Consider the following 17,849-nt stretch of genomic DNA (forward strand, 5'->3'; position numbering starts at 1 on the left):
TTTTCCAGCACCACTTACTGAAGAGACTATATTTTCTCCATTGTATATTCTTGCCTACTTTGTCTTAGTTAGTTGACCATAGGGGTAGTTGTTATTTGTTGAATGCAAACAACAGCTTAACATTTTCAATCTTATCTTCTTAAGCCTTATGTATCTTAGGAATGTCTGTGTCAGTGGCTGTGAGCTGACTGGAGGCAGGACCCTGGCTGTGGAGGCTCTTAGTATATCTCACACTACACTTAATGCAGAGATTTAACATGTGCTTTTCAATATGCCTTCAATGGACTAGGCAGCATGTGGTATCTTCCCATTTGGTAAACATTGTAAATTTGATACAAACTCTTAAAATAATCAGAATTTGATCTTAGCTCATTCTTGAACAAGTTTCTGGAGTCCAGGAGACCACACTGGTGTTCTGATACAATGGACATAGCTCCTGTTAGCCAGGAGATAAGGATATTAGTCTCAGTGTCTTCTGTCAGTGCTCTCTGGGTTGTTGATAACTGAACTTCTGGTGGCTCTGAAAAACTAGGAAAATGTCAACCATCTTAACTTTAGGAAGACTTTGTGAAATGCCTTTTAAAAATACAGGCTCTGGGTACAAAACAATTTCCAAATTGTATTTTTATAAAGATTAATTTTACAGGTTAAAACCTTCCCACTTTGAATCAGAAGAAAACAAGCTTGTTTTAATTTCTGATTTTGGTTGCTTTGCTTTAAAGAATGAGATGCTATAGTTCAAAAATTGAATAAGTATTTATTGTTCCAGAAGGTACATTGCTTTTTATACATATTTCATAAATGATACAGGATTTTACACATGTTCAATATTTTGCTATTTGTTTAAAGGACTTTTCTTCACGTTCTCCCCTCCCTAGCCTCCCACACAACCTGAAAGGATTTGCTCATTGCACTGTGCTGTTTCTTCTTAAAAACCCTGCAGTACAAACAGGATAAATGGTTTAAAAATAATTCACAGAGCTTAACAGAAATAAATGAGGGAAGGGGGCTGAACAACTTGGGGGCGGATGAGGAAGGAAGTGGGAGGAGGGATGGGAAGTGGAGACATGCATCCTTTCATTCCGTCATGCCAGTGGAAGGGAGGGGTGGTGGCAGGAGCAGCAGCAGCAGCAATCCTGGCTGGCCTTCAACCTCTGCAAGGCACCTGGAGTCTGGGTTTGTCACTTAAAGTGTTTCTCTTCATACACAATGATCCCAAAGAAGGAAGAAAAAGAGAAAGAAAACCCTTGCCACGGGAGGAGGGACGGATCATGTGAAAGAACAAAGTGAATCAACTAGCTGTGTGGCAAGCCCCATCATCCTTTCATCCTGCCCCCACAAGTCGTTATTAGTAAAAACAGGATATTAGACACAGATTCCTTTGACTCTCCAAGTGCAGATGTCATCTGGAAATACGATAGAAAATATTTTGATAGAGTACAAGATTATTTCCTCTTTCTCTCAATTTAAGATAAGAAAAAATAGGGTGAAGAGGGTAGGCTGAAAGAAACCATAGAAATGTATTACTATATAAAGATAAATTGCACCCTTTGAGATCCACTCACTTGATTTACAACTACTTAAGTGGTGGAGGTGGGAGGGTTCACAAACAGCATGGAAGTGTGTATCCTTCAAGACTAACAAAGCCTCCAGACAAGGCAAGGCCATCTGTGTGGCCTGGAATGCTGTCATACAAGCAGATTAACAGCAATGAAACTATTCGGGTTCTGAAATGGCTACAGAGCCATGATTTTTAGCCAATTTGTAAACCTTACATTTTCCTGATTCAGTAATATAGCTAAACATTCCCCCTCTGGCTTGAGCTGTGGAGGGAGAGAGGAATATCAATGGGATAGTTAAATAAAGAAGGGAAATTTGTCTTCCTCTTAAAGATTAATTAGTAAAAAACAAAACAAAAGAAACCTCATGCAGTGTTGCCAATGATTTCTAGATAGTGATTCAGAGCACTGAAATATATAGACATTTAAGAAGGTATGAAGGGATAATCCAAAGTGTCAATTATCAAACAGTCATAAGTTGGTTCCAATTATCATATGGATAAAATTAGCATATCAACAGGTGTGGGTGGTCAGAAATGTGCACAAATGGGAGGGATTCCTGGTAACTTTGCAGAGACTGGGTCCAGTCTAAAATAAAAGCTAATGACATGGGCTCAGACTCTGTTTGTCACCCACATATCTTGAGGTTTTGCTTTTCTGGTGGATTTATTTACTCCTATGTCAAAATTAAGAAAAGTTAAATTAAAAAAAGAAAATTAGAGTTGAGTGGGGTGCTGGTGTGTTACTGTTTTGCTGACCCTGCAAAGAAGATGCAAGAGACAAACACCCCCAGCATCAATTTTTCTTTGTGAATCTAATCTCCCAACTATATAGTGCATCGTTTTCATCCAGAAACTGAGATGCTTGATTAAGACAGTGTTTCACTAAGCCCTTTGAGCTTATATTCCAAAAAGCGTGATCCTCAGATTTTAACACTCCTTTTTTTCCCTAAGATCTTTTTGTTTTTGTTTTTTAATTAAAGGTAAAAACCCTCTACCCCAACATGGCTCCCAGCTTCCACCTGCAATGCTTTAATTAAAAAGGCCATAGTTTTAAACAGGTGTTCTTTCTGCCAGGACTCAGAGGCTCTTTGCAGATCAATCTTTTTCACCAATTTGTCGGAGGGGCAGATGTACTTGTAATGGGTCTCTCAGTCTCTTAAGGTCCATTTCTGCCTAAAATAGAAACAAAAGGTGAGAAAAACTGGCTAGGCAAGCTTTCAATGATATTACTGCCTCCTGAGAAAAGGAAATTGTCTTTCCTCCATCATTATGAGTCAGAGAAATCATCTGAATCACTCTGAAAGTACGAGTGCCTCAGTGGCGAAGGGTGTTAAAGGCGCAGGACAGTCAAGGGGTATGGAAACAGAAGCTGGTCCTGGTAGTTTCAGCTGTCAACAGAGCCTCCAGCAAAGGCTGTGCAATCAACGGGGCAGGACTCAGGGCTCAAGAATGCGAGAGCATCGGATGAACCTTGATGGCATTTCTTCAGAGAAGCCCTTGCACAGACTTTTGTATGGAGCCAGAATTTATGTATTTTTGGAGCCAGAATTTAAATTATGCTGCTCAAGACTTTAGTTATTTGTCTAGTTGCTGTTTAAGGTTTTCATTTATCAGTAATTTAAAAAATAGGGATGTGAAGTCAACTGCAGCACTTTCAAAACTCACACATGCTTGGGCCTCACCCTCAGTGTGGGGACGGGGCTGAAGCACCTATTTTTGTAATAGCTCCAGAGACCACTCTGTTACATTCCCTCCAGTTGACAACTACCACACACAGCAACAGAAGGTAAGAATTCACTTAGGCCGAGGCAGGAAGACAAATTAAACCCATTCAGAGCACAACCCCATCACCACAGAGAGAGAAGGTGGAGAAGGTCCAGAGAAGATAATTAAACTTTGAAGAGAAGGGAATGGTTTCCTGAGGTTTTAAAAAACCTCTAAAGTAATGAAAGACTGCAAAGAAAAGGAATGAATATTTCTTAACCAAAATCAAAGATATCAGAGTGAGGAGGAGGCATAATCAGAAATGTGTAAGCGGTAACTGTTATAAGAAATAAAATATCAATCTTTTAAAAAAGAGTCTAGTAGCTCAATAAGCTCTGACTTGCACCTGGCAAAGATTCCTAGTAGTCTCTCTTTTACCTGGATTTTATTTTTGCCCCATTGCTACCACACATTTTAGGCGAGAGATCTTGGGGGTCAATTGTAGAAAGATTAAAAAAAGAGAGAAAGACAAAAGCAGACAGAAAGGTAAAGATAAACAAAAACTAAAAACTAAAAATAGGTCTAAAAATCTCAATATGCTAGTGTTAACAGGATAGATGGGACACATTATTTTTTCTTGTGTTATATAATACCTGCTAGTGTTATATAGAAGTTCCTGGAGAGGTGTATGTGTTAAAACAGTCATTTCTACTGGTTGAGGAATAATTTGCATAGGAAGAAGAGGATTGGATCATTCTTTCAGAGTTTACCCATTTAAGTAGTGTGATTATAGACGATGATGCCGCCACTGTACACAATGGGGCTGGGGTTTACTTTCATTTTTGGAAAACTTACCTGAGCAATTGCATCCTTGAGTTCATTGTATTTCTCTAGGTCAAAACGTGACTTTTTGGCTCCTTTATGGAAGAATAATAAGTATTGTCTGTCTCTGGCTTCTGGATAAACATATTCCTACAAAAATAAAAGAAAAATTAAATTATTAGTCCTTAGCACACTATCGTCACAAAATAAGCCCTTACTATTGATTAGATTCAGTACACATGATTGCATATAAAGATATACTACTGACATGTGCTATGTTAAATATTTATTTCTTAAAACTTTTTTGTGTGAAAACACTCACAGAAGAGTACACAAAACAAAAATGTACTTCCTAAAGAATCATCTTCACATAGTAAATGTTAATCATCACCAGGTAAAGAAAATAGAATATTGCCAATAACTCAGAAGCCTCCTTCCTGCCCCTGTCCACTCACTCACCCTTTCTTCCCCTGCAAAATAATCACCATCGTGACTTTTATGGTGTCTGTTTTCTTGCTCTCTTTATAGCTTTCTCACTTAAAATGCATCTTCCTGAGCCCTACAGATCAGTTTCACCTGGTTTTTAAAATTCTCTATTAATAAAAATGAAGTCAGAGAGTATGCAATGTGCGTGACTACCTTCACTCAGTATCACGTTTATGATATTCACCTTCTGTGTGTACCAGTTTCAGGTGTATTGCATGGTGATTCAGATAGAGGTTATTACAAAACACTGAGTATCATCCCATGTGCGACACAGCAGGTCCCTGTTGCTTATCTGTTTTATATATAGTAGTGTGTATGTGTTAATCCCAAACTCCTAAATTATATTATTTACATGACTACCTCATATTTTACTTTATAAAATTTTATCTATTCATCTTTGGCTGTGCTGGGTCTTTGTTGCTGCATAGGATTTTTCTAATTGCAGAGAGCAGGGGCTGCTCTCCAGCTGCGGTGTGCAGACTTCTCACCGCGGAGGCTTCTCCTGCTGCGACTCAGGACTCCAGGCACCTGGGGGCTCGCAGTTGCAGCTCGGGGTGGCTTACTTGCTTCACAGCATGTGGGATCTTCCTGAACCAGGGACTGAACTTGTGTCTCCTGTACCGGCAGGCAGATTCATGTCACCAGGGGAGCCCTACCTTACATTTTAAAAACAACTTTACTTGAGATACCATACAATTTACCTATTTAAGGTATAATAGTGTTTTTTAGCACAGTCACAGAATTGTACAATCATTACTACAGTAAATTTTAGAATATTTTCATCATCCCCCAAAGAAACCCCATACCCTTTAATATCACCTCTGATCTCCCTCCATACTTTCAGTTCTAGGTTAACTACCTGTTTACTTTCTGTCTCCATAGATTTGTCTATTCTGGATATTTCATAAGTGGAATCTTACAACATATAGCCTTTTGTGTCTGGCTTCTTTCAAGGCTCATCTATTTTTTCATGTATCAGTACATTATTTCTTTTTATTGCCAAATAAGATTCCATTGAATGGATATGCTACATTTTATTTACCTACTTGTCAACTGATAGATATTCAGGTTTTCCCACTTTTTGGCTATTATGAATAATCTTGCTATGAACATTTGTGTACAAATTTTTATGTAGACACACGTTTTTACTTCTTTTGATGATATACAGCATTTTCATGATCACTCATGAGGCTGAGGCTTTTTCATATCCTCTTTTATATTACTGGCCGTTTGCATACCCTCTTTTAGAAGTGCCTGTGCATATCTGGATTGTCTGTCTTTTTCTTATTGGCTTGTAGGATTTGTTAATATATATGGATCCTTTGTTGGATATACATACTGCAAACATCTCTTCCCAGCTCATTCTCCCTCCTAATGGTGCTCTTCAGTAAAAAGATGTTCTTAATTGTTACTACAGCCTAATTTATTATTCCTATTTTTTATGGCTAGCACTTTTTATTGTGTAAAAAGTTATTTTCTATTCCACAGTAATGAAGATATTCTTCTACATTATTATTTTCCAGGAGCTTCATTGTGTCACCTTTCACATTTGGATCAACAATCCATCTGGAATTAATTTTTGTTTAGAGTATAAGGATGAGGCCATTTCTTTTTTTTATACGGACAGTCAATTGTCCTGGCACCATTTACCAAAAGCCCTTTTCTCTGCAGGGCCATTTTTTACCATCAAGTGTTCACTTACACTAGGACTGTTCCTACTTTCCTCTTCTATTCCACTGGACCATTCGTCCACCCCTGTGTCACTGTCTCAATCACTGTAGTACTGTAGTGTCCTCGGTACTGTAGACTACTAAAGGTGTAGTCTTCATATCTGATACAGTAAACCCTTTTATGTAGTTTTTCTTCAAGAGTTTATTGACTTTTCTTAGTCTTTTTATTTCCATATAAATTTTAGAAGTAGCTTAATCAAATCTCTTCCCCCAATCCCAAACTTATTGGGATTCTAACTGGGGTTTCAATGCATCTAACAGATCAATGTGGATAGAACCAACATTTTTACAGTATTTACTTTTCTGGTCCATGAACATGTGGTATCATTACATTTATTAAATCTCCTTTTATTTTATGCTTTTCTACATAGATATCTTGTATATCTTTTGCATGATTTATTTTTAAAAGTCATTTTAAGTTGCATCTTTTAAAAAGTTTCATTTTCTAACCATTTGTGGTTGGCATATAGATATGTAACTCATTTATGTGCATTGACCTTGTATCCAGCAACCTTAATGGAACTCACTTATGACTTCTAACCAATTATCTATATATGTTTTTAAAATTTTTCTATGTGCAAAATCTATGAATCATGTCAGTTGTTTTTCTTTGCAATATTTTCATCCACTGTATCTTTTTCTTGCCTTCTGCACTGGTTAGGACCAAAAATAAAAGTGGAATGGAAGTGGTACTTTTACCCTTTTCCTAGGCAACAAAGGGACATTAGAATGCTTCCAGTTCACTTACGCCTCCAGATACAGATGCTGTTCTTGTATGTTTTAGTTTTTTCTGTATTTGAAATGCCATAAGAGTTTATTAGGTTGTTTTACACGGTCACTATTCATTCAGTATTATTTTCTGGCTGTGCCGTGTCTTTGCTGCAGCATGCGGGCTTTCTCCAGTTGCGGTGCATGGACTTCTCATGTGCTGGCTTCCCTTGCTGCACAGGCTCTGGGGTGTGCGGGCTTCAGTAGCTGTGCTGCACGGGCTTGGTTGCCCTGTGGCACGTGGAATCTTCCTGGACCAGAGATCAAACCTGTGTTCTCTGCATTGGCAGGTGGATTCTCAACCACTGGACCACCAGGGAAGTCCATTTAATATTCATTTAGATTCACTCACAGATGTACCATTTTCAAGGCTTTTCATTCCTTCCTGCTCTTTTTGACTTTCCATCTGTGATAACCTTCCTTTGCCCAAAGAACAACAACCTCTAGTATTTCCTTTGTACAGATCTACAGGTGACAAGTTCTCTATTACTTTGTCTGGAAACATCCTTATTTAACCTTTATTTTGGAAAGATATTTTTGCTGAGTATAGAATCCTAAGTTGACAGTTATTTTCTTTCAACACATTGTAGGCACCATTCTATTACCTGCTGGTGGTTGAGATTACCTTCATTTCTGCGGTTGACACGCTACCTAACAGTGACTCCTTTGAAGGCAATGCTTTCTTTTTCTCCTTTTGCTACTCTTAAGATTTCTTCTTTGTCTTTTGCAATTTTCCTTCTGATGTGTCTAGATGTGGGCTTCTCTTCCTTTGTATTGGTTGGTATTTGACAGAATTTTTAAATCTATAAATTAATGTCTTTCATTATTTTGGCAAACTCTCAGTCATCAGCTCTTTAAATATTGTTTGTTCCTATTCTTTTTCTCCTCTCCTTCTGAGACACTAAGAAAATTAAAAATGTATTAGGCCTTTTCACTTTATCCTCTATACTTCTTACCTTCTCCTGTATTTTACTTCTTTATGTCTTTCCTTATTTCTTTCTTCTGATTTATTTCCAGGTCACTATATCCCACTTATGTCTACTCTGCAGTTAAATCAATCCATTAAATTTATTCTCTAGAATTTTCATTGTTTTTTTTTTTAAAATCAAGTTATCTGTTAATATTCTCAACCTTACCTTTTATCTCCCCTAATATAGTAAGTATAATCATTTTAAAGGCTTTGACTGATAAATGCAATTACTAGATCTCCTCTCTGTGTTTCAAACATCTGGTGTTTTTGTAGGTATTTTCTTGTGTATCTGTTTATTTTTTATTGTATGTTTAACTCTGTATTTAGGCTTAGGAAAATGTTATCTCCTCCCAGGGAAAGTAATATTTTCTTCTGCCTGGAACCTGTGAGATTAGCACTATGGGATTTCCAGTATTCCAGGACTACTTCAATAAATTTACAACACTGGGATGATTCAAAGAACAGGTTCTTCTATTCTACAATAGCGGCCTTTAAAATTCCAAACCAAAGCAAACGTGTTTCAACCTATTTTAGCAATCCCTGGACATGAATGTCTATGGCTTTGGTCCTTCCAGGTTCTAAAGTATGGCTCAGCTTCTTGGCCTCTCAGCCTTTAATCAGTATAAATCCCCAGGGGAAAAAGGACACCTAAACACCAGACTCACCTTACTCAGACTTCTCTTCTTCTGGTCCTTGCCTGGTAATTTTTGTTATCCTGTGTGTTCTCTAGAAACTACAGGCAGATGTGTTTTACGTTTTGTTTAACTATTTTAACATTTCCTAATGAGAGCATTGTTCTGATTACCTAGTATGCCACAACTGGAAAAAGAAGTAAATATTTAAATACTGAGGATGACAGATAACGACTGAACAGTAGTTGAGGGGTTTGTGGAAGCTTTTTAAAAAGACAGAATCATGATCTGGATCAAATAATATTGACCTAAGGGAGCTGGTGATGGACAGGGAGGCCTGGCGTGCTGCGATTCATGGGGTTGCAAAGAGTCAGACACGACTGAGCAACTGAACTGAACTGAACTGAACTGAAGGGACAAATGCTGGATTAAAAACTTGAGGGAAAGCCCTCTACTTTCATCTAAGTTGCTGTGACGCTACTTACTTATCTTTGGTAAGAATATAAATATATACACTAATACAATTTATTCAGATCTAGTCTATGTATCCTCTCTTGGGCAACAAGCATTTACTAAGCAACTGCATGCTAGACTCTATTCTAGAAACTTGGTGATTTGATAATAACTGAGAAGAAAGACATGGAGAGCTTTATTATAAAGGAAAGAGAGTCAGAGAGGGAGAGTTTGGTAACATAGAGAACACACAAAAAATATATAGTGGGGTAAGATTCCGGAAGGAGGTAATAAGATTAAGAGAAAGTAGAAGAGCTAGCCCTGATTAGGAAAATGCTACCTCTTATTTGAATTTAAGGAAATAGTATGAAAGTCAGTAAGGATACTATTAAATTCACAGCGTTTAGGAATTAGAAAGCTTCCATCTGTTAAGGTCAATTTTCTAGGAGAAGTAGAAGGCAAAGTTAAAGGTGGGATGAGGACCTTGATGTGAAGTCTTGAAGTAACTAATAATTTTTTATGGGGGAAGAAAATCTAATTAGAAACACAAGAAGTTGCCCATCCCATACTATTACATGATTTTTCTCTAGCAATGTTCAGTAGCCTGGATATATGGTAAATGGCTAGAATTATCCAAGATTAGGAGTTTACAAAGTACATATAATGGAAAGACAATGGAGCAGTGATTGAACAGAATGACAATATGGTCTAACTGGGACAGAAAAGGAAGCAACACATGAGGAAGGTTACAGAAACAAGTTAAGAGAGACGTCAGGAGCCTAACTAATTTTCATTATAAGTAGGTCCTGAATGGTCACTGAAGCAGTTTGCTGGAGTATAACAGAACATAAAGCATGAATGTTGGAACTGAGATGACAAAGGGTATTAAAGGCTAGGTCAGTGTTTCTTAATCTTTTTTCATCATTACCTTAAGTTGCCTTTTTAGATATTTTCCCCTTAGCTGCCTCTTCTCCCCAAAGAGGTTTTAATACCACAGATAGACTGTATATCCATTTATCTGTTGTAATTTCCAAGATGTTTTACTCCTCAAGAACCAATTTTTGCCTCCTTGAAGGTGACATCCCCTTTGTTGAAAATACTTGGGCTAGGGTATTGAATAGTGGTTCACATGCCTGCTGAAGTAATTTTTTCAAATGGCATTTTCTTATCGTCAGGCTCCTTTTTCATATGATAGAAAGTGGTTCTCAGGACTCACTGAAATATTAGTAAAATTCAATATTCTACTTGATTTAATGATCTCAAGGAACTTGTCATCTTATAAAAATTCTTTGGAACTTAATACGCTTTGGAATCTATTTAGGTTGCTGCTGCTGCTGCTAAGTTGCTTCAGTCGTGTCTGACTCTGTGCAACCCCATAGACGGCAGCCCACCAGGCTCCCCCACCCTGGGATTCTCCAGGCAAGAACACTGGAGTGGGTTGCCATTTCCTTCTCCAGTGCATGAAAGTGAAAAGTGAAAGTGAAGTCGCTCAGTCATGTCTGACTCTTAGCAACCCCATGGACTGCAGCCTACCAGGCTCCTCCGTCCATGGGATTTTCCAGGAAAGAGTACTGGAGTAGCCTTCTCCGATTTAGGTTGCTAATAAATGCTTATTCAACAGTTTAAATGCTACTGAATAGGCTTTTGCTTCATGGGTGTTAATTATGGATATTGATATGAGGAAGAATATTTTACATTCAATTTGGTCAATGTTTTCCTATTCACAAGACTGAATTGTTTACTACTGCTATTTTGCAACCAGTCACTTGGGGGCAGCAAAAATGTTGAGGAATCACAGCAGTTCAGCATTTAAACAGTAGGACAGATAGGCACTGTATTAGGCATGGTATGGAAATAAAAATTGAACACCCTGCTTCAAAAACTATCACAGTCTAGTAGAAGGGACAAGACACTGAACAGGAATAATTATACTACAAGATGGCATAAGATGAATGAAATGAGAGGCACAATATGCCAAAGGAATTCAGAACAGGAAGAGATCAAAATGGGCTGCAGGGAAGTAGTCAAAGGTTAATGAAAGAGAAGCATTTAAGTAAACCTCAGATGGTAAAAGAAATCTGCCTGCAATGCGTGAGACCCAGGTTTGATCCCTGGGTCAGGAAAATCCCTTGGAGAAGGGCATGGCAATGTACTTCAGTGTTCTTGCCTGGAGAATCCCCTGGACAGAGAGAGAAACCTGAAGGACTACAGTCCACAGGGTAATAAACAGACAGACTTGACTGAGCGACTAACACTTTCACACCTTCATAATTAAATCTTGACGTATCAGGTAGAGATCAACAAGGAAAACCTTTCCAGTTAATAGAATGGTATGAAGGAAGGAAGTGGTGGAAAACTCAGGGCGTTGGGGGGAAATAAAGACCATACAGTAGGACAGTCTCAGTTCAGTTCAGTTGCTCAGTCATGTCCGATTCTTTGTGACCCCATGGACCGCAGGATGCCAGGCCTCCCTGTCCATCACCAACGCCCGGAGCTTACCCAAACTCATGTCCATCGAGTCGGTGATGCCATCCAACCATCTCATCCTCTGTCGTCCCCTTCTCCTCCTGCCTTCAATCTTTCCTAGCATCAGGGTCTTTTCCAATGAGTCAGCTCTTTGCATCAGGTGGCCAAAGTATTGGAGTTTCAGCTTCAACATCAGTCCCTCCAATGAACACTCAGGACTGATCTCCTTTAGGATAGACTGGTTGGATCTCCTTGCAGTCCAAGGGACTCTCAAGAGTCTTCTCCAACAGCACACTTCAAAAGCATCAATTCTTTGGCACTCAGCTCAGGTCTCACATTCATACATGACCACTGGAAAAACCATAGCCTTAACTAGATGAACCTTTGTTGGCAAAGTAATGTCTCTGGTTTTTACTATGCTGTCTAGGTTGGTCATAACTTTCCTTCGAAGGAGTAAGTATCTTTTAATTTCATGGCTGCAGTCACCATCTACAGTGATTTTGGAGCCCCCCAAAATAAAGTCAGCCACTGTTTCCACTATTTCCCCATCTATTTGCCATGAAGTGATGGGACCAGATGCCATGATCTTCGTTTTCTGAATGTTGAGCTTTAAGCCAACTTTTTCACTCTCATCTTTCATTTTCATCAAGAGGCTCTTCAGTTCTTTGCTTTCTGCCATAAGGGTGGTGTCATCTGCACATCTGAGGCTATTGATATTTCTCCTGGCAATCTTGATAGTCTAGAGGGCCACAGTCCTTGGAGTGTCACAAAGAGTCCAACATGACTGAGTGACTAACACATTCAAAGACTACAGTTGACCCTTGAACAACATGGGTTTGAACCAAACAGGTCCACTTATATGTGGATTTTTTTTTCAGTGGTAAATACCATAGCACTACACGATCCACACTCAGGTGGATCCCAGATGGGGAACCATGGATACAGAGAAACTATGGATACAGAGGAACCATGGATTCGGAGGGACAACTGTAAGTTATATGTGGATTTTTTTTTTTACTTCGCAGAGGGTTGATGCCCCTAAACCCTGATGTTCAAGGGACAACTGTAATTTAATGTGTTTAAAATACCTAGTACATACACAGATGAGTTGAGAGACATTTGGAAAGGACAGCAACCAGTTATGAACATTGGCTAAAGAGTCTAGATTTCAACTGATACAAAGAACCCATTAAAGAGGTGTCTCAGTGGTAAAAAATCCACCTGCCAATGCAGGAGACGTGGGTTCAATCCCCGGGTTGGGAAGATCCTCTGGAGAAGGAAATGGCAACCCACTCCAGTTTTCTTGCCTGGGAAATCCCATGGACAGAGGAGCCTGGTGGGCTACGGTTCAGGGGATCACAGTCAGACACAACTTGGAAACTAAACAACAACAACGAGATATATGAGGGAGAGGGACAGGGCAGACAAAGAGGGAAAGACATGGACATATAGACATATGCAAGTCATGCCCAGAGGTGTGATTAGATAAGACTGATCTGGTTGCCAGCTCTGTTCATATAGAGTGAACAGAACTCATATTCGAGCTAGACATGGGACTGAGTGCTAGAGATGCTGGGCAAACAATAGCAGGACATGAGCAATGTACTTTCTTCTGCCCACTAGACAAATTTGGGAGGCCCAGAAAGGTTAAATAACACCCTGGAGCTTTCATTTCCCCACACAAAGATAGACCTATGACCACTGATCTAATGACAACAGAAACAAAACACCTGTGTTCATTCAACAGAGGCCATGTAAAAACATAAGAAGCAACTCTCAGAATTCTTTTGACACTTAAGAAAGCAGAAAAAGTTTCTCATCTGTCTCAACTATTTCAAATGATTTTTATTCAAGGGAGCCTGGATCTGTGGTTGTATCACATAAAGCAATAATAAATCCCTCATACTTCCCATGGATTTCCAAGCTACTAAAAAAACAGCACTAACAGTAACAATTAGTTCTAGATACTGATATTTAATACATGACCCTTGATTGTTAAAGAACAGAATAGTGATTAGATACCTTTCACTTCTCTTCCTTGACATTAAAATAACAATAACAAATACCTATACTACTGATATATTTAGAAGCAACCCAGAGTTTTGTTTGATTAGTTTTCACCAATTCTCCATTCCAAATATTCAATAAAAACAAAAAACTACCCCATCTGACTGCTACATTAATTACACAGTACATAAAAAGCCAAGCCAACTGAGCTGAACAAGTTATCCTACAGCTGACCTCTCTTCTCCTTTGCCTTCTTACTGTCTATCTTACCATAATATCATTATGAATTTAGCAGTTTACATGGTTCTCTTAATAGTCTGCTCCATGGGGGCCAAAGCCACGTCTTCTATTTCTCTATTTCTAGCGCCTGGACTAGTGCCTGATACGTAATCGGCACGCATGAGCATGTGCACGTCTGTGTGTGTGTGAGTGACTGTGCATAAAGGTAAGTGATTTACTTAAAGGGAACTGGCCTTATAAAGAATATGAGAGAAAAGAGAACTACTTTGACAACCCAAATTTCACTATGTCACGAAAAGTTACTTGAAGAGGAATTCTTACCTGGCGTGTCATTACAAAATATGCGTACATCGCCATGGCGCTTCCGTAAGTGATGAAGTAGGTGACTGGCTCCATGATGTCCCAAGAATATTCCCACCAGGTGAGCCGGGCCAAAATGCCAAACTGTGTGGCCATGTACGCAAGTCCACCCCATAGCACCAAAGTGGTCCTCTTCTCAGCTTTTCTGCTGATTTCAATTCGTACCTATAGGTTACACATGATCAGTCAACTCAAAAGCATTTTGACATAGAACCAGTTTTAAACTTTTATTTAAACTGTTCTATGTTCACTTAAGAACAAGGCTTGCAATCAAGATACAAGTTAGTCTGAATTCTAGGAAATATAGTTTGTCTTCTTAAATAGTATCTGCAGTTTTTACTGAATAATATTTTATAGGAATAACATTTTTAGTACACTAGTAGCTGAAAATATGGTGAAATAAGTTAGTTTCAATAGGTCTTTATCCAACCACAAGATTATTTTCTTTGAAAGAGGGAAACAAAAATAGGCTAATGTTCTCTAATTGTAGCATTCAAGATTTAATCCATCATTAATTTTTTACTCAAGAGGTCTACTGGGGCAAAACAGCACAGTGAGTCAGAAAATGGACTCTGGATTCAGAACAGCTAAATTCAGGCCCTGATCTGAGAATTACCATAACTTCATTAATGAGTTGTTCTGTTAAATAAGAGAATACAGGTAAAATACGTAGGACAATTCCCAGCACAAACTAAATATTCAGTAAAAGGATGATAACTATTTTGTTATAGCTAATACATTAAAAAATGCTTTACATTTTGAAAATACAAAGTTTAAATTTCATCTCCCTTTACAATAGTTCCTCAAACATTTCTAAAGGTCTTAAATTTAATGAGAACAACCTTGAGATATATGTTCATTACTTTTAAGGAAATAAGAAAAAAGCACAATGTTAAGAGTATGTATTCTCCTCCTTAATCTCTAATATAGTCTAGTTTCTTAAAGTGGAAATACTTGTCTTATTATTAAAAAATAAGGATGACATATCTTCAGTGTAAAACATTCAGCAAAGTATAAAGAAGAAAAGTTATTCATAATCCTATTATTCTATTAGCATTTGGGAATACGTCTCTTCTATTTTCTTCTTTGTGTGTGTGCGTGTGTCTGTGTGTGTGTGTGGCTATAGGTGTAACATATATTTCAATTAAAAATGGAATCACAGTAGGCACTACCATGGGCTTCCCTGGTGGCTCAGTGGTAAAGAATCTATCTGCCAGTACAGGAGATGCGGGGTCGATCCCTGGGTTGGGAAGATTCCCTGGAGAAGGAAATGGCAACCCACTCCAGCATTCTTGTCTGGGAAATCCCATGGACAGACAGCCTGGTGGGCTATAGTCCTTGGGATCATGAAAGAGTTGGACGACTTAGTGACTAAACAATAACAAAATGCCCTGATGTGTACATTATTTTATAATTTACTTTTCATAAAATATGAGTTTTCTATAGCATATTATATCCACAGAATTGTTTTTTAACAGTTGCATGATATTCCATGTAATATTAATTCTTAAGTTGGCTAAAATGATTATTCACCTCACTTAGAATACTTCTTGATCAGCAATTATTTCAATCTTTGTCATAAGGGTAGTATGTTTGGTTAATGAGAATTTATTCAGGCCTCAAAGCTCTAGGTACATTATCAAGGCCCAAACTATTTCTTTTAAAGTTCTTTCATAGCTTTAACTGGAAGATTTTTATGATTCAGTTCCCCAACTCATCAGATTAACATAATTCAATCACATACAACATGGAAGGGGGAAAAGCACACATATATGCTCTGGAAAAAATACTAGTGAAGAGAAAAGTGTGAAATGTGAATTTGCACCTTTTCCAGGGGCGCCAGCTGTTCTTTGAGATCTTCTAATCTTTCAATGAGCTCCCTCTCCTTGTTTAGCTGGTGCTGCTCGATGCACAGGGTTGTGTAGAGCTGCTGGACCAGTGTCTTTACATCATTCAGTGTTGCTGCATTTTCATGGCTTAAGAGGTCTGAAAGAAAAAGATGATGTTTTTAAAAATGTAAGCCTTAATTCAAGGGCCCCCAATCCCTGGGGTCATAGACCAGTACCTCCTGTCAGATCAGCGGCAGCATTAGATTAGAAATAAAGTGCACAATAAATTAAACGGGCTTGAATCATCCTGAACTGTCCTTCCCAACCTCCCACTGCCCTGGTTGTGGAAAAAATGTCTTCCATGAAATCGGTTCCTGGTTCCAAAAAGGCTGGGGACTGCTGCCTTAAATAAAGAGTTGCTATTCCGAGGGCTGTTAGTGATAAGAACAAGGCAGATTCATCCACTATAGGGAATCTACCTGCAGTGCTAAACTGAAGGAAAGGAATAGCTCCTTTTTAAAAAGGAAGAGTCTATAAATCCTAGAAAGTAAGTTCCCAATTTGGGCAACTTGAAAATTTTGAAGCCAACATCCACCATTATACTATTGGAAGTGTAAATGCTACAAGTAATAATAATCTTCATTAGATGAAGACAAAAAGTTTAAAATAATATGTGAAAAACTAGTAGAGAAGTTTAGAATTAATCTGATTATTATCATGCTTATTAAAATTTTGATCTATAATTTATCTGTGGTCTTGCCATTTTAATTGGTCATTTTTTCCCTTTAGTAACTAACACTTGAGGGAAAAACATACAGTATTTCAAATTTGCAAACACAAAGGTATAAGTAAAAATATCATCATCCTAATAATCTTAGCCTCTATATACCTTCCCCCTAACATATCAGTTTTTATTTATTCCTGTTGGGCAAAGACATGGAATAGCTGTATGAGTCTCAATATCAAGCTTGAAAGAGCATGAAGTCATGAGAATGACTGAAAAGGTAAATGATTAAACAATTCTTTGATTCACTATCCTCTTCTGTGAATAGCACGTGTTTCCAGAACCCTAAAAATTGTTTTGAAAATTTAATAAAAAGCCAGCTAATCTTAGCTGTCAAAGAATTTTTTAAAAAGCACCCAAGTTAAAAAAAAAAAAATTAAAAAGCACCCAAGTGAAGCTTTTGTTTTAGAATCTTATTAGCCTTAAATGTGACATTCTGTTAACTGGAGCAGAAGGTCGGCCTTCTTCTAAATCAAAATAAGCCATGGTCAGAATTAGTCATGCGTTATATACGGAATTTAGAAAGATGATAACAATAACCCTATATGCAAGACAGCGAAAGAGACACAGATGAATAGAACAGTCTTTTGGACTCTGTGGGAGAAGGCGAGGGTGGGATGATCTGAAAGAATAGCATTGAAACATGTATCTTATCGTATGTAAAAGAGATCGCCAGTCCAGGTTCGATGCATGAGACAGGGTGCTCAGGGCTGGTGCACTGGGATTACCCAGAGGGATGGGATGGGGAGGGAGGTGGGAGGAGGGTTCAGGATGGGGAACACATGTAAACCCATGGCTGATTCACGTCAATGTATGGCAAAAACCACTACGATATTGTAAAGTAATTAGCCTCCAATTAAAATAAATAAATTTAAAAAAATAATTAATTAAAAAAAGAAAATTAGGTATAAATGGAGCAGTTTAGGTGAAACTCATTTTAGATTCCAGTATAATTTCTCTAAATATTGCTTCCATATCTTCAGAAAAATGTGTACATTTTAAGTACAATGCAGTGAAAAGAGCTCTGAACTAAAACC

At 38.1% G+C, this 17,849-nt stretch overlaps 1 protein-coding gene across 1 annotated transcript in view; it reads right to left on the reverse strand.

Annotated features, from left to right (window-relative positions):
• Positions 738 to 17,849, reverse strand: part of MCU (mitochondrial calcium uniporter) — a 188,617-nt gene continuing 171,505 nt past the window's right edge. Inside the window, exons 5-8 of the mRNA XM_018042485.1 lie at positions 16,025 to 16,185; positions 14,161 to 14,364; positions 4,121 to 4,237; positions 738 to 2,734 (exon numbers count right to left, since the gene is read on the reverse strand). Of these exons, the coding sequence (XP_017897974.1) occupies positions 2,657 to 2,734; positions 4,121 to 4,237; positions 14,161 to 14,364; positions 16,025 to 16,185 (560 nt within the window). The 3' untranslated portion in view covers positions 738 to 2,656. The remainder of the gene's footprint in view (positions 2,735 to 4,120; positions 4,238 to 14,160; positions 14,365 to 16,024; positions 16,186 to 17,849) is intronic.

This window comes from Capra hircus, chromosome 28, assembly GCF_001704415.2.
Source record: "Capra hircus breed San Clemente chromosome 28, ASM170441v1, whole genome shotgun sequence".
Taxonomy (NCBI): Eukaryota; Metazoa; Chordata; class Mammalia; order Artiodactyla; family Bovidae; genus Capra; species Capra hircus.